Here is a 27733-nt window from a genome sequence, read left to right on the forward strand (position 1 = left end):
ATCTGGCACCCCTTAAACCAGAAGAAACATGAAATGAAAAAATAAACATATCCAACATATATGCCTCAAAATCATGATCAAGGAGATAAATTATTACATTCAAAAGTCCCAAAAACTTTTCGTTTCAGATAGGTAATACGATCACCACGGCAATCAGGTACCTGGATTTTGAATTCTGGATCAGTGTCCCCAAGGCCCCCTTTCACACTGCAGCGACTTGAAAGTCGCACAATTGTACAGGGACTACTTTTAAGTCGCACAGATATGAATGATACTTATTGGAAATCATAGGGTACGACTTGTCATGCGACTTTGTAGTCCCAAGTCACACAAGTGTGAAAGGGGCCTAATTCTCAAAAATGTTTGGGTACAGAAAGTTTCATATTTTTAGTTTGAAAAGTCGACCTATGTATGTTGTGACATCCTGTCCCTTTGTGGCAGGGGTGGGACATATTAGTACCAACTGCTACCCTACTGGACAGGGTGTTGTGCTCTTAAGGCCCCTTTCACATGGTTGTCCTGATCCGGTCTGCCCATCAGTTTTTTGGGCTGACCTGACTGGAAGGTCTATTTATCCCTATGGACTTGTGTCCATTTACACCGACCTACCTCTGGATCCGATCGGGTCCGCAAAAAAATTTTTAAAAAAGGAAGGTGATCCGTCCTCTTCCATTTAGGAGGAGTGAGGCGAGGGAGTAATTGGGTGTAAATAAACAGCGGAGTCTGTTTAATCCTGGCCGCCCATACAGTAGGGCGGGCTCTGTCTGTGTCCGCTCTGCGCAAACTAAGCGGACAAGATGTGTCATCCGCCCGCTCTGCTCCGATCAGCAGGGGATCTGTAAGCTGCCCCATGTGAAAGGGGCCTTAGTCCAGAATACAAGAACATACATTAAAAATACTGCGGACTTCATAGCTACATTGGATACACCTGGATTAACATCTCACGGAGCACTGTTCAATCCATCATCCAAAAAAAGAGTATGGCACAACTGCAAACCTACCAAAACATGGCCATCCACCTAAACTGAAAGGCCAGGCAAGGAGAGCATTAAATCAAAGAAGCAGCCAAGAGGCCCATGGTAACTCTGGAGGAGCTTCAGAGATCCACAGCTCAGGTGGTAGAATCTGCCCACAGGACAAGCATTAGTCGTGAACTCCACAAATCTGGCCTTTATGGAAGAGTGGCAAGAAGAAAGCCATTCTTAAAAGAAAGTAATGTCCCATTTGTAGTTTGTGAGAAGCCATGTGGGGAACACAGCAAACATGTGGAAGAATGTGCTCTGGTCAAATGAGACCAAAATTGATGTTCTTGGCCTAAAAGCAAAATGCTACGTGTGGCAGAAAACTAAGACTGCACATCACCCTGAACACACCATCCCCACCGTGAAACATGGTGGTAGCAGCATCATGTTGTGGGGATGTTGGTTGGTCAGAGTTGATGGGAAGATTGATGGAGCCAAATACAGGGCAATCTTAGAAGAAAACAGGGCAATACAGGGCAATCTTAGAAGAAAACCTGTTATGCCGCGTACACACGATCGCAATTTCGGCCCGCAAAAGACTGATGAGAGTTTTTTTATCGGAAAATGCAACTGTGTATGCTCCATCGGACTTTTGCTGGCCGAATTCCAGCCAGCAAAAGACTGAGAGCATGCTCTCAATTTTTCGGTCGGGAAAAGTTCCTATCCGAAAGTGCGATCGTCTGTGGCAATTCTGACATGCAAAATTCCTACGCATGCTCGGAAGCATTGAACTTAATTTTCTCGGCTCGTCGTAGTGTTGTAGATCACCGCGTTCTTGACGGTCGTAAGTTCATCAAACTTTTGCGTGACCGTGTGTATGCAAGGCAAACTTGAGCGGAATCCCGTCGGAAAATCTGTCATATCTTTTTCCTACGAGAAACATGATCGTGTGTACGCGGCATTAGAGTCTGCAAAAAACTTGAGACTGGGGCATAGGTTTACCTTCCAGCAGGACAACGACCCTAAACATACAGCCAGAGCTACAATGGAATGGTTTAGATCAAAGCATATTCATGTGTTAGAATGGCCCAGTCAAAGTCCAGACCAAAATCCAATTGAGATTCTGTGGCAAGACTTGAAAATTGCTGTTCACAGACACTCTCAATTCAATCTGACAGAGCTTGAGCTATTTTGCAAAGAAGAACGGGCAAAAATTCTAGATGTGCAAAGCTGGTAGAGACATACCCAAAAAGACTTGCAGCTGTAATTACAGTGAAAGGTGGTTCTACAAAGTATTGACTCAGGGGGGCTGAATACAAATGCACGCCACACTTTTCAGATATTTGTAAAAAAAAACTGAAAACCATTTATCATTTTCCTTCCACTTCCCAATTATGTGCCACTTTGTGTTGGTCCATCACATAAAATCCCAATAAAATACATTTACCTTTTTGGTTGTAATATGACAAAATGTGGAAAATTTCAAGGGGTGTGAATACTTTTTCAAAGCACTGTATCTTTTGGAATTATGGCCAAAAAGTTCAACCTTAGTTTCATCAGACCATAACACATTTTCCACATGCTTTTGGGAGACTTCAGATGTGTTTTTGCAAAATTTAGCCAGGCTTGGTTGTTTTTCTTTGTAAGAAAAGGCTTCCATCTTGTCAGTCTATCTCATGGCCCAGACATATGAAGAATAACGGAGATTGTTGTCACATGTACCACATAGCCTTTACTTGCCAGATATTCCTGCAGCTCCTTTAATGTTGCTGTAGGCCTTTTGGCAGCCTCCCTGACCAGTTTTCTACTCGTCTTTTCATCAATTTTGGAGGAATGTTCAGTTCTTGGTAATGTCACTGTTGTGCCATATTTTCTCCACTTGATGACTGTTTTCACCACGTTCCATGGTATATCTAATGCCTTGGAAATGCTTTAGTACCCTTCTCCTAACTGATACCTTTCAACAATGAGATCTGATGAGACCAAGATAGAACTTTTTGCCCTTAATTCTAAGCGTACGTGTGGAGAAAACCAGGCACTGCTCATCACCTGTCCAATACAGTCCCAACAGTGAAGCATGGTGGTGGCAGCATCATGCTGTGTGGGCGTTTTTCAGGTGCAGGGACAGGACGACTGGTTGCAATTGAGGGAAAGATGAATGCGACCAAGTACAGGGATATCCTGGACAAAAACCTTCTCCACAGTGCTCAGGACCTCAGACTGGGCCGAAGGTTTACCTTCCAACAAGACAATGACCCTAAGCACACAGCTAAAAATAACGAAGGAGTGGCTTCACAACAACTCTGTAACTGTTCTTGAATGGCCCAGCCAGAGCCCTGACTTAAACCCAATTGAGCATCTTTGGAGAGACCTAAAAATGGCTGTCCACCAATGTTTACCATCCAGCCTGACAGAACTGGAGAGGATCTGCAAGGAGGAACGGCAGAGGATCCCCAAATCCAAGTGTGAAATCTTGTTGCATCTTTCCCAAAAAGACTCATGGCTGTATTAGATCAAAAGGGTGCTTCTACTAAATACTGAGCAAAGGGTCTGAATACTTAGGACCATGTGATATTTTAGTTTTTCCTTTTTATTTAAATCTGCAAAAATATCAACAATTCTGTGTTTTTCTGTCAATATGGGGTGCTGTGTGTACATTAATGAGGGAAAAAATGAACTTAAATGATTTTAGCAAATGGCTGCAATATAACAAAGAGTGAAAAATTTAAGGGGGTCTGAATACTTTCCGTCCCCACTGTAATATATATATATATATATATATACACACACACACACACACACACACACACACACACATATACATCCACACACAGTATCTCACAAAAGTGAGTACACCCCTCACATTTTTGTAAATATTTTATTATATCTTTTCATGTGATAACACTGAAGAAATGACACTTTGCTACAATGTAAAGTAGTGAGTGTACATCTTGTATAACTATGTAAATTTGCTGTCCCCTCAAAATAACTCAAACACACAGCCATTAATGTCTAAACTGCTGGCAACAAAAGTGAGTACACCCCTAAGTGAAAATGTCCAAATTGGGCCCAATTAGCCATTTTCCCTTCCTGGTGTCATGTAACTCCTTAGTGTTACAAGGTCTCAGGCGTGAATGGGAGCAGGTGTGTTAAATTTGGTGTTATTGCTCTCACTCTCTTATACTGGTCACTGAAGTTCAACATGGCACTTCATGGCAAAGAAGAAGGATCTGAAAGAGAAAAAGAATTGTTGCTCTCCATAAAGATGGCCTAGGCTATAAGAATATTGTTAAGACCCAGAAACCAAGCTGCAGCACGGTGGCCAAGACCATGCAACGGTTTAAAAGGACAGGTTCCACTCAGAACAGGCCTCGCCATGGTCAACAAAAGAAGTTGAGTACACGTGCTCAGCGTCATATCCAGAGGTTGTTTTTGGGAAATAGACATATGAGTGCTGCCAGCATTGCTGCAGAGGTTAAAGGGGGGGGTGTCAGCCTGTCAGTGCTCAGACCATACGCCGCATACTGCATCAAATTGGTCTGCATGGCTGTCGTCCCAGAAGGAAGCCTCTTCTAAAGATGATGCACAAGAAAGCCCGCAAATAGTTTGCTGAAGACAAGCAGACTAAGGACAACCATGTCCTGTGGTCTGATGAGACCAAGATAAATGTATTATTCGGTTCAGATGGTGTCAAGCGTGTGTGGCGCCAACAAGGTGAAGAGTACAAAGTCAAGTGTGTCTTGCCTACAGTCAAGCATGGTGGTGGGAGTGCCATGGTTTGGGGCTGCATGAGTGCTGCCGGCACTGCGGAGCTACAGTTCATTGAGGGAACCATGAATGCCAACATGTGATGTGACAAACTGAAGCAAAGCATGAACCCCTCCCTTTGCAGACTGGGCCACAGGACAGTATTCCAACACGATAACAACCCCAAACACACCTCCAAGAAGACCACTGCCTTGCTAAAGAAGCTGAGGTTAAAGGTGATGGACTGGCCAAGCATGTCTCCAGACCTAAACCCTATTGAGCATCTGTGGGGCATCCTGCATGTGTATCCTTACCTGTCAAATGTCTCCACTCTGTCTGTTATGAGACCTGAAAAACTGTAGATTCTGTGGGTGGGTCTGGTATCCAGAGCTCGGTGGGTGGAGTCGTGATGTCAGTAGACTCCCTGCCCACCTCTACACTCCTTGTCAACATGCATTTTCTCCTTTGTATTTCTTACACTGAACTTCTGCTATGATCACTAACATCCAGTCAAAACCCAGAAAAGTCACCACATGACTTCAGCATGCCCAATCATGCTGAGGTGTGGAGCAGCCAATCCTGGGAGAGCTGGAGAAGAAAGGAGGAGGGGATCTGAAGTACACAGAATGTCTCTCTCAGGCTCCTGCACCTATTTCTCTGTCTGTTTTTATCTCAGTGAAAAAAGATAAGAGGACTGTTTAGAGTTGGATTAACTCTTTGTGACAAGACTGTGCCAAGACTGGGCACAGATGACATTTAATCCTTTACTGTACAAGGTGCAAGCCTTAAATAAAAAAAAAAACATTTTCGGGTTTGCATTAGAATGCATTAAGATAAAAAAAACCTTCTGCCTTTACAATTCCTTTAAGATGTGTTTGTTTTTTCATTGCAGATTTCTTCTGTATTAAAGGATACCAGATTGACTCTGTTCTTGCATCAGGATCACACCCGCTGCATATTATTGTTACTTTGCATTTTCTTTTATTACCCAATGAAATAATTGTAGCCCTTTTCATTTCTGGTTTAATGCTTTACATGCCACACAATTATAGAACGTGACAAAGGTCAGGGATGCCCGAAATGTTGCTGGATTGTATTTGAATTTAGACTAGAGTGCCATTTCCTGCTAGTGCTGTCGACCCTCACCCTGTATGCCTAGCAAACTTGCAACCAACAGCTCATTAAAACCATATACACAATAAAGAATAAATAAATACATAATAAACAAAAATGTGCTTACAACAACAAAAAATGCTTTCTTTATCGTACATCATCATGTGACACAGAGCAGGCTATAAACATGAATACATGATTTATGTGCCACCTATAAGTGGATGGACACTGGCAGACCAATCAGCAGGAAGTCCTCTCCTACATAACTTCTCTCATAAAAAAACTACTTCTGTTTTTTCGCCAGTGTCTTGAAGGTGATGGTAACTGATGTGCTGCATGTGCTCTTTGGAGTATATTAAAAGGTTTGGAACAATTCTGATTGGAATCATGGACTGGAATCAGATCTATTTGAGTGGCTCCTGGCTAAAACAGATGGCACCCGAGCCTCTTCGGATAGGAAAAGAAGACTCCTTGGGGATTTCCGTAATGCAATCTTGGGGCGCTGGACCATGCATGTCAGAACCGTGTGCAGTGTATTTCTGACCAAGGCATTTTCCTGGCAGTGTGCTGTACAGATCCAAGGCAGTGGGCCGGGTCTTTGAGGGTCTTCATGACAAATCCCGCTGTGATGGGTGAAGGTTGGACCCTTGCCTGATGGCAGGGTCCTGCGGCGGGACTGGTAAGCTGTGCCCTATTTTAACGCCCACCATATAGTAAAATGACAGCCGGAAATTGGCTCTGTTATCCTGACTGGGCGTCATACGACGTCCAGCAAGATAACCGCGATTGTGCCCACGGGGGCGTGCAGCACGGCGATCGGTGGTGTGGTGTGTCAGTCTAACACACCAAATCTCCATTCGAGGTAAAGAGCCTATGACGTAGGTTCTTTACCACGTGATCAGCTGTGTCCAATCACAGCTGATCACAGTGTAACAAGGAAAAGCCGTGTATCGGCTTTCCCTCCACTCACACTAATAGGCGCAAGGAGAGCCTATCGGCTGCTCTCCTGACAGGGGGGGTCTGCGCTGATTATCAGTGCAGCCCCCCCCCCCAGGATGCCCACCTATGCCCACCAGGGATGTCTGTGCCCATTAAGGATGGGACTCTGTGCCCATCAGTGATGCCTGCCAGTGCCTCCTGATCATTGCTGCCCATCAATGCCATCTATCAGTGCCGCCCATCAGTCCCCTCCAGTGCCACCTATGAGTGCCCATCAGTGCCACCTATCAATTCTGCTGATCAGTGCCGCCTATCAGTGCTGCATACAAGTTCCACCTCATCAGTGCCACATCAGTACTGCTTTATCGGTGAAGGAGGAAAACATACTTACTAGTTACTATGTAACTATGTAACTATACTTATTTACGTTTTGTAACAGAAACAAGAAAAACTTTTTTTTTTTTAATTTTTCTGTTTTTTTTGTAGCGCAAAAAATTACAAAACCCCAGCGGTGATCAAATACCACCAAAAGAAAGCTCTATTTGTGGGGAAAAAAAAAAATCTAAATATTGTTTGGGTACAGCGTCGCATGACCGTGCAATTGTCAAATTGTCATTCAAAACAAGACAGCGCTGAAAGCTGAAATTTGGTCTGGGCAGGAAGGTGTATAAGTGCCCAGTATTGAAAAAAAAATAATAAAATAAAGAAAGAGGTTTTTTGTTTTGAAAGCAGACCTGGGTGACTGTGTAGTTTTGCTCTTGGCCACTAGGGGGAGTGCTTATCTTTAGCCTATGCTCTGCTCTGAATATGTTCCTGGCCTGTGTATATGCTTGCGGCCGCGTGGGAGCATGCGCGGTAGCGGCTGAAAACAGAAATCGGTCATCTTTTTATGGTCTGTTTGCACGAGATACATGTGGGCTGCTGGGCTCCTAAAGGGGCTGCCTGGCCACAGAACAGGTTATACTGGGGCACATGAGTACTCCTCTGGGGTGGTCTGGCCGGACAGAGCTGGGCTCAAAGCGGAGTGGGGGGGAGCAGGAAAGGGCACATAAGCGCCGCCGCCAGGTCCTGAGGATCTTAGTCAGGGTTCTGCTGTGGTGACTTCTCCTGAAAGACCAGGGGCAACAGGCCAGTCTGAGCCACTTCAGTTGTCTGCTAGTGTGGCTACTACTGGTGCATCCGACTCCACGTACGTAACAAAGGACAATTTAGCTGGTTTAGAGGCCGAGATCACAGGGACGATTGCCTCTATATCATGGGGGTAAAAAACGGGAAAGATCCCCATCTCCTGATACTCTGGTTCTAGAACAGGTGTGGGTAGGGCCTGAGGATGAAGAGGTCATTGAAGAGTTGGGAGGAAAGTCAGGCGATAGACTAAGCTTCCAAAGGGTCAAAGCCTGAGGAGGGGCCAGCAATCTCAGCTTCAGTGTCTCAGAGATTATTAAATCAGTCCCTTACTGATATGGTCTGTTCCAGGTTTAAGTTACTCCCGTTCTGTATGTTTTGGCTATGTTTCCTAGTTTTACCATTTTATTAAAAGGTGTGATTTTTACTGCATTTTCTGTCTTTCTGTTGCATGGTTCCTGACAGTAGGCAAAGGCCATGAATTCAGAAGATACAGGCAATCCTGAAGGGGAAGGGGAGTGCAGCAACATGAAAGGCAGATGCACTTTGCTCGTTGCACTGATGACAATACCCCCTTACACAAGCGTCAGATGACACTAATCAACTGAATTTACTTTGATTTCTATACAGTTTATAGGAAGTCTTCTCTCCCTATGGTTGAAATAGAGTGCCTTGACTTAAATTTTGGAAGATTGGTCGAGTCATTTCTAGAACTATTTTTAGACTACCAGATATATATACATAATATTTCTCTTGGCCTGACAATAATTTGATGATTTTTTTGAAATGTACAATTTTTATCATTATCACAGAAACGGAATTTGTAATGACATTTTAATGTTATCCATGATTGGCAATATTATATATTCTCTTTATAGTATTAAATTTCATGCAGCACTAAAAATCCCCTGAAGAAGCTCTTGCAGAGCGAAACATGTTGAGTAAAAGTGGTTGTAATAGTGTATGAATTTATAACTAAATACTGAATGTAAATTAAAAAAAAAAATATTTTAAATTAATAAAATTATTTGTAATTAAAAACATATTGTTTTCTCTATCGGCACCTTTAAAGTCCCATTTCCTGTATCTTATAAACTTTTTCGGATATAGGGATGTGGTGCCTTTTGGTTTCTCAGTACCCCAAATACTCTTCTCACGGCCATAGGGGTTCTTCACCATGAGATAATCCAATTTCAAGTCATTTCCTCTCCTCATTATCCAGTGGTTATTGGTTATCCTTGGTTACAGAGGCACAACCCTTCTTTTGATTGGCTTAATGCTGAGGTTCTTTCCTCGTCGCCACAATGCAGTAAGACATGTTTTCGGAAAGTGGCTAAGGTCTTGTGCACCTCTTCCCTCTTCTTTTTGCCAGGGGAGTACAACGAATTTAGCGATGTCTTTGACAAAGGTCAAGCTGGTAGTTTGCCTCCATACCTGTTGTATGATTGCGCAATTGACCTTCAATCTGGTGCCGTACTCCCTTGTGGCCGGGTTTATCCTTTGTCTGTCGAAGGATAAAGCTATGGAGGACTATGTTGCTGATGCGCTCTCTTGAGGGTTCATCTGCAAATCTTTGTCTCGTGCTGGCTTCTTCTTTGTGAAAAAGTAGAGTGGTGAACTGAGACCTTGTATTGATTATAGGGGCCTCAATCGCATCACGATTAAGAAGGCATACCCGATTCCGTTGATTACGGAATTAATTTGACCGCCTCAATGGAGCAACGGTTTTCACAAAGCTCGATCTGAGAGGGGCATCCAACCTTGTGAGGATCAAGGAGGGCGACAAATGGAAAACCGTGTTAAACACCAGTAGAGGACATTATGAATACCTCATAATGCAGTTTGGCCTTTACAACGTTCCTGCAGTTTTTCAGGAGTTCGTCAATGATGTCCTCCGAGATATGTTGCAGCAATGTGTGGTGGTTTATCTCGACGATATTCTCATACACTCTAAATCCCTAGAGAGCTACCACACAGATGTCTCCCGTGTGCTACAGAGGCTGAGAGATAATAACCTGTATTGTACGTTGGAGAAGTACGAGTTCCATCGTGAACAGGTTAAATTTCTGGTTACGACATTTCTACTGCCGGTTTTTTGATGGACCCAGAGAAATTATCTGCAGTTCTACAGTGACCTCAACCCGTAGGTCTATGTCCATTACAAAGTTTTCTTGGCTTTGCCAATTATCGGAAATTTATTCGGAACTTACCTTGGGTGGAGTTTGCTCACAATAGTGCCGTCAATACCGCTTCTTGATTGTTTCAGTTTATGGCAAATTATGGTTTCCAACCATCCATGTTGCCCGACTCATTTGTTCCTCAAAGATTTCCTGCATTAGAGGAGCATCTCCGTGATCTTCGCTCCACTTGGGTGCAGGTCCAGGAGTCTATGCAACGTGCCAGTGAGAGGTACAGACTCCATGATGATCACCGACGCCTACCTGTGCCTTCCTACCAGGTCAGGGAGTCCACCAGAATACATCACGAGACACAAAGCAGGCTATAAACATGACTATGTGGGCTATGTGCCACCTATAGGTGAATGAGCACTGGCAGACCAATCATCAGGAAGTCCTTTCCTACATAACCCTTCACATGCAGGAAGTACCTTAGTTTTTTAGCAAGCAATGAACTCCCAGAAAGAGGGGTGGGACCTCTGTGTCCCGTGATGTAAATATGACCATGTGGGATGTCCCAAAGCAATACACTAGAGGGGTGGGAAACACAACACAAAATACAGCCAGCTATGCAAAAGGACCTATTCTGCCTCTCGTAACATGCTCCGGCTGAAGGCAGTATCCTCCGAAGCTTTGATATCCACCTGGTAAAACTGTAAAAACGTATGCACTTAAGATGAAGTAGGGTCCTTGCAAATCTGAGCAGATCTGATGTAATAGAGTGAGCCCTCTTTTACCCTGCAAGCCATAGGCCTGAATGATAAACTGGCAGATCCAATGAGAAATGGTAGCTTTGGATGCCGCCTACCCAATCCTGGGCCCTTCTGGCAGTAAAAACAAGGAATCTGACTTTCTAATCTACGTCGACATTTTCAAGTAGATCCTGATAGCTCATAGCACATCCAAAGTATGCAGAGCTCTTTCCCCCCGCTGACTGAGGATTAGGAAAAAAGGAAGGCAAGATAATGTCTTGATGGAAATTAGAAACCACTTTAGGCAAAAAAAAAAAAAAAAAAAAAAAAAAGAGGGCGCAACTTCACCTTATGATGCAAGATCAAGAACAGTTCCCTTGAAAAAACCTCCGACTCCGTGTTTTCTCACTGACTGGCACCATGATTTATTGGGCCTTTCCGTATTTTACGTAGGATCAACCCAGTGGCTTACGCATTACACTTACCTTCCAACATGTGTATTTCGAATGCTTTTCATGTCTCCCTATTAAAACCTTTGGTGTGCAACCGCTTCACCACCTCAGTACGACGTCCCCGCCCGACGCAGGTCGAGAACCATGAGTATGAGATACAATCGATCATTGACTTCCATAGGCGCATACAGTACCTGGTTAATTGGAAAGGGTATGGTCCGGAGGAACGCTCTTGGGTCTCATCCTTGGACGTACATGCTCCTGTCTTCCTCCATGCTAGACGTTTTCCCCTCAAACCTGGTGTTCCTCCGAGGGGGAGTGGTCACTGAGGAGGGGGTACTGTCAGGGCTGAGCCTCCAGCCCTTTCTTCTCTGTGCTTAGGTTGCTCAGTTGTCAATTGCCAGAACTCATCGTTCTACAGTGGCTCACCTGTTGATCAGCTCCTGCTCGTCAGTCAAGCCCACAGCCAGCCCCTCCTGGCTATTTAAACTCCCTGGTTCATTTCATCAATTGCCTTCGCCTTGGTCAAACACATCTAGAGACTCTCTGCTGTTTTCCTGTTGCAGACTTGCCTGGCTAACGTCCCTTCTGGTTCCTGATCCTGCCTGCTGCCTCTGACTACGCTGATCTCTGGCTCCCAGATTTCCTGGCTTGTTCTGACTACCCTATTTGTCTACCAAACCCTGGCTATGTTTTGACTACGTTTACCATTTTCTGTCTCTGGCTGTTTCGTGGTTCCTGACACTTAGTTGCCAGTGGTTGATTCCGGGGGAGTGGTCCTTGCATCCCAGGGTTTTGTCTGCAATTTACTAGCCTTGGGGGTCCTGGATGTACAGTTGTGCTCATAAGTTTACATACCCTGGCAGAATTTATGATTTCTTGGCTATTTTTCAGAGAATATGAATTATTACACAAAAACATTTCTTTCACTCATGGTTAGTGTTTGGCTGAAGCCATTTATTATCAATTGTGTTTACTCTTTTTAAATCATAATAGCAACAGAAACTACCCAAATGACCCTGATCAAAAGTTTACATACCCTGGTGATTTTGGCCTGATAACATGCACACAAGTTGACACAAAGGGGTTTGAATTGCAATTAAAAAGGTAACCATTCTCACCTGTGATCTGTTTGCTTGTAATTAGTGTTTGTGTAATAAAGGTCAATGAGTTTCTAGACTCCTGACAGACCCTTGCATCTTTCATCCAGTGCTGCACTGACGTTTCTGGATTCTGAGTCATGGGGAAAGCAAAAGAATTGTCAAAGGATCTGCAGGAAAAGGTAGTTGAACTGTATAAAACAGGAAAGGGATATAAAAAGATATCCAAGGAATTGAGAATGCCAATCAGCAGTGTTCAAACTCTTTGGTCACATCAGGTCCACCCAGACCTACTGTCTCAGGTACCAATATTGCACTCTGCTTTACGTTCGCTAAATTTGAAGGCCTGGCTATTGAAGCCTGAATGATTGGGGAGTCTCAGGTCTAGTTATCCCCACAATATTGAACACCAGGAAGCAGGCTTCAAGAAACATCTATTACGGGACTTGGAAGGCGTATATCTCCTGGCATGAGAATTATGTTTTTTTTCCAGTCTGGTGTGAAGATGAAGTACTATATAAGGGGCCAGATTTCAGCTGTAGCCATTTTTTCCCCAGAGGCCTATTGCATCTCACTCTTTGGTTCGTACCTTTTCGCAGGGAGTGATGCATACGGTCCCTCATGTCAGACCACCCTTGTGTCTTTGGGACTTGAACTTGGGGTTGACGATGTTGCAGAAGCCTTTAAGCCAATTCAGGCTATTCCGTTAGTCCTTTTGATTCGGAAGGTGCTCTTTTTGATGACAATCACTCCAGCAAAAAGGGTCTTGGAGCTGGTCGCTTTCTTGTAGGGAACTGTTCTTGCATCATAAAAAGGTGAAGTTGTGCCTTTATCCTTTTTTTTTTTCGCCTAACGTGATTTCTAATTTCCATTTGAATCAAGATATTATCTTGCCTTACTTTTTTCCTAATCCTCAGTCAGCGGGGGGAAAGAGCTCTGCATACTTTGGATGCGGTACTCTCTATCAGGATCTACTTGAGAATGTCGACGTAGATTAGAATGTCAGATCCAAAGCTACCATTTCTCATTGAATCCGCCAAAGTTTTACCAGGTGGATGTCAAAGCTTCAGAGGTTACTGCCTTCAGCCAGAGCATATTACAAGTGGCAGAATAGGTCCTTTTGTTAGCTGGCTGTATTTTGTGTTGTGTTTCCCACCCCTCTAGTGTATTGCTTTGGGACATCCCACATGATAATGTTTACATCACGGGGCACAGAGGTCCCTCCTCTCTTTCTGAGAGTTCATTGCTTGCTACAAAACTAAGGTACTTCCTGCATGTGAGTGGTTTTGTAGGAAAGGACTTCCTGATAAACACCCTTTGGGATATAAAACATCAGCAATCCAGATAGCCTCGATCACAGTAAGAACTTAGAACGTACTGGTCACAAATATATTCCCAATGGATGAACATATGTGGTTCAGATGGAGAGGAGGACAGGCAGAAGAGATGCTCACACGATGAAACCAAAAATGAAATAAGGTTCCACATAGTGTAATAATGTTTTTGAAAGAGTTTTTGGGGGCGTGGCCTGGACGGGACCCGAGATGGCTGCTTGAAGAGACAGCTCCCCCACAGTGAGGACAAAAGCAGCTTATATCGGGGTACTGAAGACACGAGCCCACGATGGTAAAGTCCAATAGGAGCACCTCCACAACCCGCACACAGAAAGATGCCACACCGCAGATCAGCGGCAACATTCCGGACATATTCTGGACCCGCCAGTCCACTCTATTAGAGGCTTCGCAGGCCGCACACACTACGCAGGCCTCATCACCGGACTCAATTAGGAACATCACGGACCCGCCCATGGAAGACGACGGGTCCAGCGCTCCACTTCCGAGCCTGCTTGATCTCCAAAGAGACCTCCAAAAGGTCGCCATCGCCATCAAACACACCATGATGTCTGCGATCTCAGACCTAAAGGAGGACATCCATGCAATGACCCACCGGATCAATGATGTGGAGGAGAACGCCAGAATACAAGCCTCAGCCATCATCAGGCAAGTACAAAAAACTTACGATCTCCATTTGCCACACATGTTTGAGTTGCATAGACAGGTGGAGGACCTAGACAACCGTGGCCGAAGACATAATATACGGGTGAGGGGGGTCCCGGAGGGGATTGACCAGGCCGCACTTCCTCACACAGTATGCTCCATTTTTAATGATTTGCTTGATCGCCCAGCAGACTCCCCCATAGGGATGGAGCGCATACATCAAGCTCTGAGACCTCCTCCCCGAGACTCTGAACCACCCAGAGACATTATATGCTGCATCGTTAACTTTCCCCTCAAAGAGGAAATACTCAGAAAGGCGAGGGATAAAGGCCGCATAATGTTTAATGGAACGGAGATAAAATTATTTCAGGACTTGTCACAAATCACACTGCAGAGCAGACGCACCCTACGCCTTCTACTGGAAGTGCTCCGTACCCGCAACATCCAGTATAGATGGAAATTTCCTTTTTGCCTATCTGCAACTACCAGAGGTCGCACAGCACTGCTTAGGACCCCGGAAGTCCTACCCAATTTCTGTGAGCAACTGGATATACCCCTGGTGGATATCCCTGAATGGTATTCCTTCTATTTCCCCACCGTGGAAGCCAGTCTCCAACAATTCTTCCCCCAAAGCCCAAAGGCAACGCTTGAGACGCCGTAGACTAGATCCCACATCGCCTGGAGATCGTCTTTCACGCCGAGACATGCCTGCACGTAGCCCGGGGCCACCTGACACACCACGTCGGAATCTCCCGATGGCGTGACAAAGTCCTGATCAGTTCACCTTGCATGTACACAGTTAATATGATCTTTGACTCTCTTTCCAGTAACAGCTCACCCTACTTTGTCTTGTTCAACCCTTCTAGAACAATGAAACTCACTCGGTTCCCGCATATATCAGAACTTTTCGCAGACATCTCACTTCACAGGTTCGGACTTCTGAAATCGGTGACCCCTGAGACTTTCCACACCATGCCTGATACAGGTAGAGAAAGATGTTTTCTATGGACTTATACACTCGTAGTCAAGTCATTCTCTTATCAGGTACTGTCTGCTTTAAAGTATTCACATGACAACAGTGTTGAATCCTCTATTCTTGGATTGGTCACCCTCTCAGAATTTCAGTGTTCATGTTTCTAGAATACTTGAGATGTCTCTGAGAGTTACCAAATAAGCTCAATGAACTCTGATTACTCCTGTCCTACACACAAGACAGTGAGACCTAATCACACTTATGCCCCGTACACACGGTCGGACTTTGTTCGGACATTCCGACAACAAAATCCTAGGATTTTTTTCCGACGAATGTTGGCTCAAACTTGTCTTGCATACACACGGTCACACAAAGTTGTCGGAAAATCCGATCGTTCTGAACGCGGTGACGTAAAACACGTACGTCGGGACTATAAACGGGGCAGTGGCCAATAGCTTTCATCTCTTTATTTATTCTGAGCATGCCTGGCACTTTGTCCGTCGGATTTGTGTACACACGATCGGAAATTCCGACAACGGATTTTGTTGTCGGAAAATTTTATCTCCTGCTCTCCAACTTTGTGTGTCGGAAAATCCGATGGAAAATGTCCGATGGAGCCCACACACGGTCGGAATTTACGACAACACGCTCCGATCGGACATTTTCCATCGGAAAATCCGACCGTGTGTACGGAGCATTAGACATCCACTATAAACCTCCTCACTTCACTCCCTAATCCGGGGATCCCGTCCTTTAGAGTACACCTTGTTCTGCATCATCAGCAGAACAAATACATTAAGGGACCGCATCGCCTAAGTTGAGATGTCCCAACAGGTTCTCACTAGATATATTATTTGACCCACCTCACCAAAAATAGATATAAATGAGTCTGGGTTGAATATTTTTTGGAACCGTTATTTACTATCCTCTCATTCACATAATGCTTCAACTTACTGGAAAGATGTAATGTGAAGTACTGGTCTGATTTGTTTAGTTTAGTTTAGTTTTATTTTGTTCAGCTATTCTCGGTTAACACAGTTATAGGGCCTTCAGCGAGTCTCTTAGACTCAATGAATTGGCCACTATCCATTGGTTTCAGAGTTTCAACGTTCCCAACACCTTTCACATAATACTCTTTTAACTTGAGCAACATATGCTACTGTAGTTCTCTTATACCCCACGCCGCAAATTTATATCTCCTTACCTCCTTTCCAGTGCTACAGCACTTGATTCCGTTCAGGTTTACTTACCCCACATAGCTGTCCACACGGACTAGAGCTACCAACCCAGAACCATCAATAGGTGGACAGGCACGCCTACGACCACCTCCGGTAACAGGGCTTTTGGATCTCCCAGTTTATTAACGGGTGTACTCCTGCCCCGCACACAAATCTACCCCCTTCCGAGTATTCGCTCCCCTTCTTTTCCCTCTTTCCTTCTTTCCCTACGTTCCCTCTCATATTCTCTCTTCTTTCATTCCCCTCTCACAGGGAGGTGCCGCTCCTCCCTCCCACTCCCCATACTCACTTACAGGGACTCCTCATCCAGCTAAGGAATATTACTCACATATCATGCAGAAGGAAGCTACTAATAAACGACAACTCTCGCTTAAATGCCTATCTCTCAATGTGAGAGGCCTAAATCTCCCCGAAAAGAGATCTCAAGTTCTCTCAGAGCTAACGAAACATAAAGCCCATTTCTTATTACAGGAAACGCATTTTCGAACCAAAGCCATTCCCAAATTGACAAATCATATATACAAACAAGCCCTACATTCCAAGAACCCGTCTTCTAAAACAAAAGGGGTCTCCATACTTATTTCCAAAAATGCTGATTTTCAAATGTCCGATTCGCTGATTGACCAGGAAGGTAGATATAACTTCATTAAAGGCACTTACGCATCTAGACCCATCACAATAGCGAATATCTACTGCCCAAATGCCCACCATGTAACCTTTTTCCGAAAAATCTGTGACCTACTTTCTTCCTTCCATGTGGGCATACTGATACTTGGAGGAGACTTCAATGTCCCACTGAACCCTACCCTTGACTCCTCTACAGGCACTTCCGCACTACCATACCGGGCCTTAAGACAGATCAAACTCCAACTACAAGATCTAACTTTACACGACACCTGGCGCACCATGTATCCAACTGACAGAGACTACAGGTATTTCTCCCCCCCACACCAGAAATATTCTAGAATTGATTACATATTCTTATCCCAAACAGATCTCTCATCTCTCTCACGAGCCACAATAGAGCCCATGTTCCTGTCTGATCATCATCCTATTACGATAACATGGAGGTTGAACCCATCCCTCCTAAAAGATCCTGAAACAATTCGACAAATAAACACCCATCTTCAATTATATTTCCAAGAGAACTCAACCCCGGGTATCACTCCTATCACTCTCTGGGAAGCATACAAGTGCGTTATACGGGGAAAACTCATAGCCTTAGCCACGACAGAAAAAAAAGACACCAGGAACAGATTAGGGCTCTTATCACAACAATCCACAGACTTGAAGCATCCCACAAACAATCTGTTTCTCAATCTACATTAAAAGCCCTCACACACGCTAGAACTTCCTTACTAGACGAATTAGGGAAACGCACCAGGCGAAGATATATCCTCGGACAGAAAGTGTTCTATGAACATGGCAATAAGAGTGGGAGACTGCTTGCCCGTACAATTCAGGCAGCTAAAACATCATCTACTATCCACCATCTCTGCACTGCCCAAGGCACACTTCTTTCTAAAAATGAAGACATAGCCAAGCACTTTGAAGAGTTTTATTCTAAACTCTATAACTTACCACGAAGCGCAATAGATTCTCCCTCCGCACATGATGGGCCCTCACAAATTCAAGATTTCCTGACCCAATATTGTCCCAAACAGATCACATCACAACAAGCTGAAGCCTTAGAGCACCCACTGACCACTGAAGAACTCAATCTTGCTATTAAACGAAAGTTGGTAAAAGCCCAGGTCCAGATGGACTACATTTAATATACTGTAAAACCTTTTTAGAGACGCTGGCGCCTAAAATGTTGTTGGCATTCAACTCCCTTTCAAACCCACTCGCTCCAACCGGCCACATGTTAGAAGCCCATATAGCAGTTATACCAAAAACAGATAAAGACCCAACACTTGTATCCAACTACAGACCTATATCACTGCTCAATGTAGACATCAAACTATATGCCAAAATTATTGCAAACAGACTTCTACCCCTTATCTCAGAACTAGTCCTGCCCGACCAAGTTGGCTTTGTCCAGGGCAGGGAGGCAAGGGACAATACCATACGCACCCTAAATCTTCATCACTGGCTCACTGAATCTAATACTAAGGGCTTTCTATTGTCCCTCGATGCGGAGAAGGCGTTCGACAGGGTGTCTTGGGACTACATGCAAGAAGAACTCAAAGGCATTGGCCTTCTACCACGCATGTTTGCACATATTAATGCTCTATACACCAATCCAACAGCGAGGGTTAGAGCAAACGGCCTCCTGTCGAACGCCTTCCCCATCAATAATGGAACTCGCCAAGGGTGCCCCTTGTCCCCCCTGATATTTGTCCTGACCCTCAAACCTCTTCTCAACAGATTACGGGCCAACCCCAATATCCAAGGTATTTCTATTAATCGCAGAGAATATAAAGTAGCCGCATCCGTGGATGATATCCTACTATCATTACAAGCCCCCCGCACATCTCTTCCTAACCTTTTAAAAGACATTAAACAGTTCGGAGTACTGTCAAACTTCAAAATCAATTACTTCAAATCTCAGGGCCTGAACATCTCTCTTCTGCCACAAGAAGTTACTCAATGCCAATCCTCGTTCCCATTCCAGTGGAGAGACGACACTATTACATATCTCGGCATACGAATACCCAGCCGTCTAACAGACCTCTACGACTACAACTTCCTACACACCTTAATGAAAATCCAGACAGACCTCAAAAATTGGGCCACGCTCAATGTCTCCTGGTTCGGGCGATCAGCACTAATAAAGATGATAGTCCTACCCCGTCTCCTGTATCTTATGCAGACTATCCCAATTCAATTACCCCCATCTTTCTTTAAATCCCACAGAAAAGCTTGTTCTAAATTCATCTGGAAAAATAAACCCCCACGCATCAAATACACGAGGTTGACATGTACTAAAACAAAAGGGGGGATAGCCTTACCAGACTTGCATAACTACTATCTAGCATGCCATCTTACTAGAGTGATAAATTGGAAAACACACAAGACAGGTAAGACTTGGATCGCACTGGAAAACTCCTTCAGTAATACACCCCTACATACCCTGACTTGGCTTCAATCGAAACACTATCCCCAAGCCGGTAAGACACATCCACTCATCTACCCTTCACTGCTAGCCTTTTCCATAGCCAAGAATCTATACCAAATAGCTTAAATACCAGGATCATTGACACCTCTCAGAGCTAACCCAGATTTTCCCCCTGGAGAATCGAACACATTTTTATTGCAAGAATGGCCACACGATGATGTTTATACTCGGCACTTCTTCATTGAAGGGCGGATACGCTCATATGACAACCTGAAATCCTTTTTCCCGTATGAAAGACTTTCCCTTTTGGTCTAATAGACAGCTAAGACACTTTTTCACATCGACAAACGCTAACGATATCTGGTCGAGACCACTTACTCACATTTGAAACGATGTACTCCCAGACCACTCCACAAAGACACTTGATTTCCATGATTTACTCTCTCCTACAAGACAATCCTCAACTTCCACAGACAGAAACATCTCGAATCTCCTGGGGGAAGGACTTACAAATCACTTTTTCGGACGATGAATGGGTATCTATCCTCACATACGCCCACAAGGGATCAATGAATGTAGCAATACAAGAGAACGGTTACAAAATAGTCACAAAATGGTACAGAACCCCGGCATGCTTACACAAATTCTTGCCCTCTAATCCAAACATTTGCTGGAGATGTAACAAGGAGGCATGAAACATGGTGCATATATGGTGGGAATGCCCAAACCTCCAACCTTTTTGGAAAGAGGTACATTCCATTATTACACGAGTAACAACTTATTCCCTAGACTTTAACCCGGCCCAGTATCTCCTCCATCATTCAACCCTGACCAAAAAAAACATAAATCACTGGCGATATACATGGTCAATGCTGCCAGACTGTGTATCCCTGCACACTGGCGCTCAACCACCCCACCTACCATCACGGAATGGCTTTATAGGATTGCAAGGATTGAGGAGATGGAAGAACTGATTTATGTCTCTCAAGATCGCATACAGAAGTTCACCGCCATATGGGCTTGTTGGACACACTTCAAAACCACCGACCTCTATAGATCCTTCTTCCCATGTTGATGTCTCTTCTCTACCTAGCCTAAAGCTAACCCCCTTAACTGCCCCCGAGTTGTTGCCATGGGGCCTGGGATGAGGAGCGGCCCCTCCCCTCCCCTATATCACTTTCCTTTCTCCCCCCTCTATATTTCCTTTCACCTGTCTCTACTTCTTCCCCTCTACTTACCTTACTCCCCCCTTTCCTTAACCCCCCCACCTATCTAACCACACCTTCCTAATCCTGGGTATCACCCCATCATACAACCGATCTTTCATGATCTAATATCCCACCTGAGACACTCGAGCCTTACTTATCATATCCACAAGGTCCAGTGTGCAAAGTGGTTAACCTTTCTTTCTTTTACCGAGGGTAACTAAACAATCTCATCACTGTATAAGCATATATTGTTTATTACTGGATATCATGGTTCCCCCCCCCCCCCTTTTTTTTTTTTTTTTGCTTCACCTGTATATCTAACTTTGTACTTGTAAATTGACAATCCTAGAATGTAACTACATTTTTTGTCCTCCCTGTTTCGTCATGCAATGAGTGTCATGTTTAATTTCTTTTGATACCTTTCCAATGCATTGTACCTGCTATCTTATTCTTTTGTTAATAAACTTCTTTTTTTGTGAAAAAAAAAAAAAAGTTTTTAATAAAAGGTAAAAAATTGGACACTCACATTTCAGATGTAATCAACAGTTAAAAGGACATAGGAAGGGACAGTGGTGACAGAACTCAACCCAACGCGTTTCGTCTGATTAGATGTCTTCCATTCTAATGATATCTCACATATGCTAATCTATTGACTCATTAATGCCAGGCCTTTTTGGTTTTCACCCTGGTTGCTGTTATCACTATATTTCCTCACGTGTTGGACTTTATCATACATGTTTTTCAGTATTTGTAGTATTTTTGGTAACATATTATACCATTTGTTATTGTTTATTTAAGCGCTACATTGTTTTCTTTTTTAACATAAATCAGACCCTCACCAACTGTGGGTATAGGATTGTGTATATGAGATTGTATGTTTTTTTTTTGGTTGATCTAGATGGACTTGTGTCTTTTTTCAATCTCACTATGTAACTATGGCTTCATGTCAGACTCTCAGACTTTTCACTGGACAAAGCTGGATTACCCCCAGGCAGGTGAGTATGTGAATTCTGGACAATTCTGCACAAGACGTAAGAGTGCCTAAAAATGAAAAAATGCAGGGGGAGTGTCTCTTTAAAGCTGGACATAGATTATGCTTTTTTGTTTCCTTAAAGCGATCAGCCAGTAGGCTGACAGAAAACAAAGACAAAACAAATTCTATCTACACAATTGAGTTGGATGAAGAAATCCTCCATGCTGTGCCATTGTATTCTGACAGTGAGACTCCTCCGCTGTCACTAATTAGTGCATTGCACTGCAGCGCTGAATGATAAAAGTTTGCCAACATTCCCATTCTAATCATCATTCCAATAATTATCTAATGATCAACTTCTGTCAAGCTGGAACAGTCACACTTAGAACAATGTTTGGTCAGCCAAATTTCATTCCATCTATGGCCAGTTTAAAGGCGTTCAAGTGAAACGAAAGGGTTAAAACTCACCTGTCCAATGGTCCCTCACTGGCATCTTCACTCTGAGTGCCGGTCTTCAGGTCTCTTTGTTGACCCTGTGCGGGATGACTTTAAAGAGACTGGTACGGCACTGTAAGTTGAGCTGTGCAGCTCAGTTTACAGTGCCAGAGAAGACAGCGAGCAGGCAGGTAGGAGCAGTTTATTGCAGAAGAGACATTGCATGTTACTCCTGCAATAAAAGTCTACCTGCTTAGTGTTTTTTACCGCTGAACTTTAGTTATAAAAAGCTTCAAACTGCAACATAATAGTGAATAGAGCTGTAAACTTGTTTTGCCAAGCTTTGGTATGACTGTACAAATGTGAGAAAAACAATATGTACCAGTAATTTATTATTGCACAGCAACTGGAATCCTTCCCGCTTCTGCTCAGCATCACCACTATGCAACTGGTCAGCTCTCTGTAGCAAAAGTATTAACTCTCCATCTACAGGGTCAGTGGCCAAAATTGTTGCTTCATCGTCTGTCACAAGGTCCACTGATTCTCTCCGCATTGTTCTCACAGTTTCACAGCTCACTTCATCTTCCTCCTCTTCCTCGCTCGCTTTGCTACTTTCACGGTCATAATCAGATTCGGCATTTGCTGTAGTGTATCTATAAATGCAGGAAAAACAAAACATGTTTGGACACTTATAAAAACCTCTGGAGTCCATATAACAAGATGCAGACTGCAGTGATTACTACAACTCAGTGATAGAAACAAACAGGAGACATGCATAAAACGCAAGCTCTTTGCCAAGTATGAGAACACTTAAACAGTCAGGATCACAGAACAGCAACTAATTGCATTATGGCATCAAGACTATAACTGGTACAGTGCTCTCAACCAAAACATCCAGATACAAAAATGTGTGTAGATACGCAAAGTAATTCCATCTCTTTTACACCACACGTCTGGGTTTTGCTTTTTTACCTCTGCATTACCAAGCAATTTCCATACAAATTTTCTGCGTGCCATTTTTGAGAGAGAGAGAGAGAGAGACACAGAGAGCGAGACAGAGAGCGAGACAGAGAGCGAGAGAGACTTCATTACAGGTCAGGGAGTGGTTTGGACTAAAGCTCATCTCACATGGTACAATCTTTAGGTTCACCATACACATTACAATCTGACTATATGATCAACTTTAGATGTAACAAATCAATGTAATATTAGGACCTACCGAAACTATTCAATCAGTTTGCCCAGCACTACCCGTTTGTAACGCTAAAGAAGACTGTAATAAGATTGTAACGTGTGTGGTGAGTGTTAGACCCCTTTCACACCGAGGGTGTTTTGCAGGCGCTATAGCATTAAAAATAGCGTCTGCAATCCGCCCTCAAACAGCTGCTCCATTGTTTCCAGTGTCAAAGCCCAAGGGCTTTCACACCGGAGCAGTGCGCTGGCAGGTCGTCAGCAAAAGTCCTGTCAGCAGCTTCTTTGGAGCGGTGAAGGAGCGGTGTGTTTACCACTCCTCCACCGCTGCTCCCCATTGAAATCAATGGGGCAGCGCTGGGATACCGCCGGCAAAACGCCGCTATTGTGGCGCATTTCGGGCGGTTTTAACCCTTTCTCGGCCGCTAGTGGGGGGTAAAAGCGCCCCGCTAGCGGCCGAAAAGCGCCGCAAATCCGACGGTAAAACGCCGCTAAAAATATGTTCTACCGCTGACGCTATAGGCGGCTCGGTGTGAAAGGGTCTTAGATCTACCAACAAGTATATAATGCAAGGTCCTACCTGATGGGATAGTTTAGGTCATCTCTCTTATAACAGTTTTGGTAGAGCGAAAGTTGATTGTATAGAGATTGTATGGTCAGATTGTAAGAATTACGTTGAGCCATACACTTTTTTTTTTTTCGTTCAGGCCTCAGGCAAATAAAATCTAAGGGCTTGTTCACACATACTGCACTGAATGTCATTTTTCTGCACTCTATAAATGCCAGTAACCATTAGGAAGCACAAAAAATGGGGAAAAAAAAGTGCTGTGCCATGGCAAATTAATACAACTCAACCTTGGGTAAGTAAAAGCAAAAAGCGTTTATTCCATGGGAAATAAAGGTAAAAATGAAGGCATTAAGCAGTCATGGAGCAGTCAACCAGTGGATATAGTGGACCACAGCATAAGGATGCAAGTACCTGGAGGCTGGAGCCACACAGATGACAAGAGAGCTCCTGGGTGTGGAGGATGCCAACCGTGCTGAAGGGCAGGATGTTAAGGGATAGCCACAATCAGGAGTTCCCAGAAAGGGACAGTGTTGATGCCCAGTGCCCAGTTCACACTGCAACACAGCCAGAAGGAGTAAAATACAGATGTAGGATTTTACCACAGTGCAATGAGAGGCACCGCATGGTATCACGCAGACACGTCAAACAAAGTTTACAAGAGAACAAAATAGTTAACAGTGTGATGCCCACCTACGGCAGTGCAAATAAAATGGACAGCTGCCCACTTGCTAAAACCGTGCATTTAACATGTGGGCACTAGCAGTAATAGATTCCTTCATCCAAACTTTGCAGTCCAAATAGACGAATCACCCTGCTGGGCCATTGTATTCTGACAGCCAACAGTGCTGGATGTCAGAATACCCAAACAGGTTCTGCCAACAATTTTCTTCCTAGTTCCTTTGATTTTTCAGTCGAAGAATGTTAATGGCAGGGTGCCGGCATGGCCATCTACAAAGTTTCAGCCTGTTAAACTCTTACTAAACCTACAACAGTAAAATCAGTCTGTATAAGCAGTAAAGCAGTGGCGGCCTGTGCACTGTGGGTGAGCCGCCCCCCCTCCATCCATGCGCCCGGCCTCTTTCAGGACGCCGGATGCATGGATTCCTATGGCGGGGGTTGCACATTTTGAAGCACCTGATTAGAGCCACAGGCTCTAATAGGCTTCAAAATAGGGCGGGTTCGGGGCACAGAGAGTGCGCCCTGACCCACCCAATTGTGTGACCATAGCGAATTAATTTTCGCTATTTTCACACTAACCTTCCTCCCCATCAATGAAGAGGCAGGACGTCAGATCTGCTTCCTGATTGGCCAAAGCGCCAGGCCACCCTATTGGATGCCTGGCGCTTCTGAAGAGGAGTGAGGGGACACACGCAGAAGCCGCCGCTCTGAGGCCAGTACTGCGGTAAGTCCCCTCGGCTGGAGCCGCGATCCGCAGGCAGGGGGGTCTCGGAGCCGTGATCTGCTTGATGGGCGAGTGGCTGCATTTGATGGGCAAGTGGCTGCATATTTGATGGGCACAAGGGGCTGCATTTGGTGGGCACAAGGGGCTGCATTTGGTGGGCACAAGGGGCTGCATTTGGTGGGCACAAGGGGCTGCATTTGGTGGGCACAAGGGGCTGCATATGGTGGGCACAAGGGGCTGCATATGGTGGGCACACGTGGCTGCATATGATGGGCACAGTGAGGCTGCAATCGATGGGGGGGGGTTCAGTATTTTTCAGTTAGTTTGCGCCCCCCAAAAAAATTTTGAGCACCAGTCGCCACTGCAGTAAAGCATGCTTGTTCTACTCACTGTGGAACCCAAGTGGTTAATCTTCTGCATTGTGTAAAAATGTTGTTTGATCCTGTATGCACAGATCCTCCCCTTCTTCCACTGACTGCAGCCTGAGTTTTTTTGTCTTGAAAGAGTGCAAGTGATCAGCAAAGGGCCGATCGGCACTCTCCAGACAGAGGGTCAGGGGTCCTGGATCCCGATAGGGCAACCAGTGCAGTGTGAAAACTCCTCCTACAAACTTTAACCAGGCACTGATACTAGTCACAAGACTGCTATAGACTGCTGATGAGAAAAGATGTTTAGCAGTTTATAATTACTAAAACTATTGCATTTCCATGTTCTGTGTACTGTGGGAGACCAGATATAGTGAATGCATGGTTCTGGGTTTAGTAACGCTAATTATGAACCAGCTGAAATTTGGAACTTACACAAGAGTTCTTCCGCCTCACATGATGGTGATCGGGTCTGGAAAGAAGTTATATGCTCCTCCATAACCAAAAGGACCAGGTTCTTGCAGAGGGCCCCCAACTGAACAGCAGTTTTTATTGCAAGAGAAGCTTTCACTTTCCTCTACGTGAACAATATGATAGATTCCCTTTAAAGGCCTATTCGAACATTGCTGTTTTCATGCACCAAATGCTTCACGGAAAGCCCCATACATTCTTATGTGTCTGGTTCACATCAATGCATTGCAATTTAATATTTTTTTAAAGGAAAATATAACATTACTGTGCTTAGGAGGCAAATGTTCAACAGTAGAAATTAACTTTTTATCAAACTATGCATCACTGAGAAATTATTGGTCTTAATTAAGTATCCAGATCCAATAGATCCAACAGAGCATGTTTCCTTGTGTGGGCTTCCGCCACCTATTCCAGGAAACTGTCTTGCAATACATTTAAGCAAAGGCAAGCATTTGCTAACTTTGTAGTTCCATTTGCCCAGTCAACATCAAGATAATAAAATCATCCATAATAATCGCCCCCACTCATCAGTGATATCTCTCATACTCACTTTCAGATTGCTCTTCACGAGCATGCATAGCCCCTAAGTATTTTGCCAATTCTGTAGCTCTGAAATAGAGGATACCCCTCGATATTTTCAGCCAAGTCAAAGTGCTCCTTGAATAACTCTAGTTCATCCATTTTGTTTGCCAGGCTTATGAAAATACCTATTAATTTTTATTAGTGTTTAATATTCCATTATTACTAACTTTTAAGCAAAAACTTAATGCAAACTACAATTTTTTTGTATTGGACTTAGGTGGTGCAATTTGTAATCTAGTTTTCTACCCCCACTATTCCAACCCCCCCTCTCCCCCACAGACCCTTGCTCTTCATGGCATATTCTGACCCCAGCCCCCCCCCGATCCTAGTTTAAAAGCTCCTCCAGCCTTCTAACAATTTTACCCCCAATAGAGCTGCACCCTCCTCATTTAGATGCAGTCCTTCCCTACAGTACAGCCAGTAACTGACCAAAAAGTCAATCCAGTTCTCCAGGAACCAAAAACTCTCCTTACACTAAATTCTAAGCTCCCTAAACTCTTGTTGCCTCTCTGGTGTGGCTCATGGCACTGGTAGTATTTCTGAACATATGTTTTCCCTGACTTGGTACTTAAACCTTTGAAATCTTCTTTTAGTACGCTCTAATTTTGCCATTTTTACAAGTGTGTACCATGATAGTTGGTTCTTCCCGAGTCCTACCCAACAATCTGTAAACCCAATCTGGAACATGTCAAACCCAAGCACCGGGTAAACCGCAAACAGTTCGGCAATTGCAGTCTTTGTGACAATCAAAATAGTTGATTACATTTAAAAGGGATTACAATTATCCATAAATACCACCAAAATACACTCCTGCTCAGGTGATTAGGAAAGGGAGATGTTAAACATATCCCCAAATTCAGTGACTGGACCCCAAAACACAGACAATCTTTGAATTCAGGCCTCAGATATTATATACAGTATAAAAGGTAGCAAATTGCTGGGCCTGACTCTCCCCTATAAAA

The 27733-nt window shown here is 44.1% G+C and overlaps 1 protein-coding gene across 2 annotated transcripts in view; it reads right to left on the reverse strand.

Moving 5' to 3' along the window:
* The window catches only part of RMDN3 (regulator of microtubule dynamics 3), a 242928-nt gene that overhangs the window by 127433 nt on the left and 87762 nt on the right, over window positions 1-27733 (reverse strand). For both annotated transcript variants that reach the window (XM_073610229.1, XM_073610230.1), the window contains one exon: window positions 22575-22845. In XM_073610229.1, coding sequence (XP_073466330.1) covers window positions 22575-22845 — 271 coding nt within the window. The remainder of the gene's footprint in view (window positions 1-22574; window positions 22846-27733) is intronic.

The sequence above is a fragment of the Aquarana catesbeiana genome, linkage group LG13 (assembly GCF_042186555.1).
Source record: "Aquarana catesbeiana isolate 2022-GZ linkage group LG13, ASM4218655v1, whole genome shotgun sequence".
NCBI classification, from domain to species: Eukaryota; Metazoa; Chordata; class Amphibia; order Anura; family Ranidae; genus Aquarana; species Aquarana catesbeiana.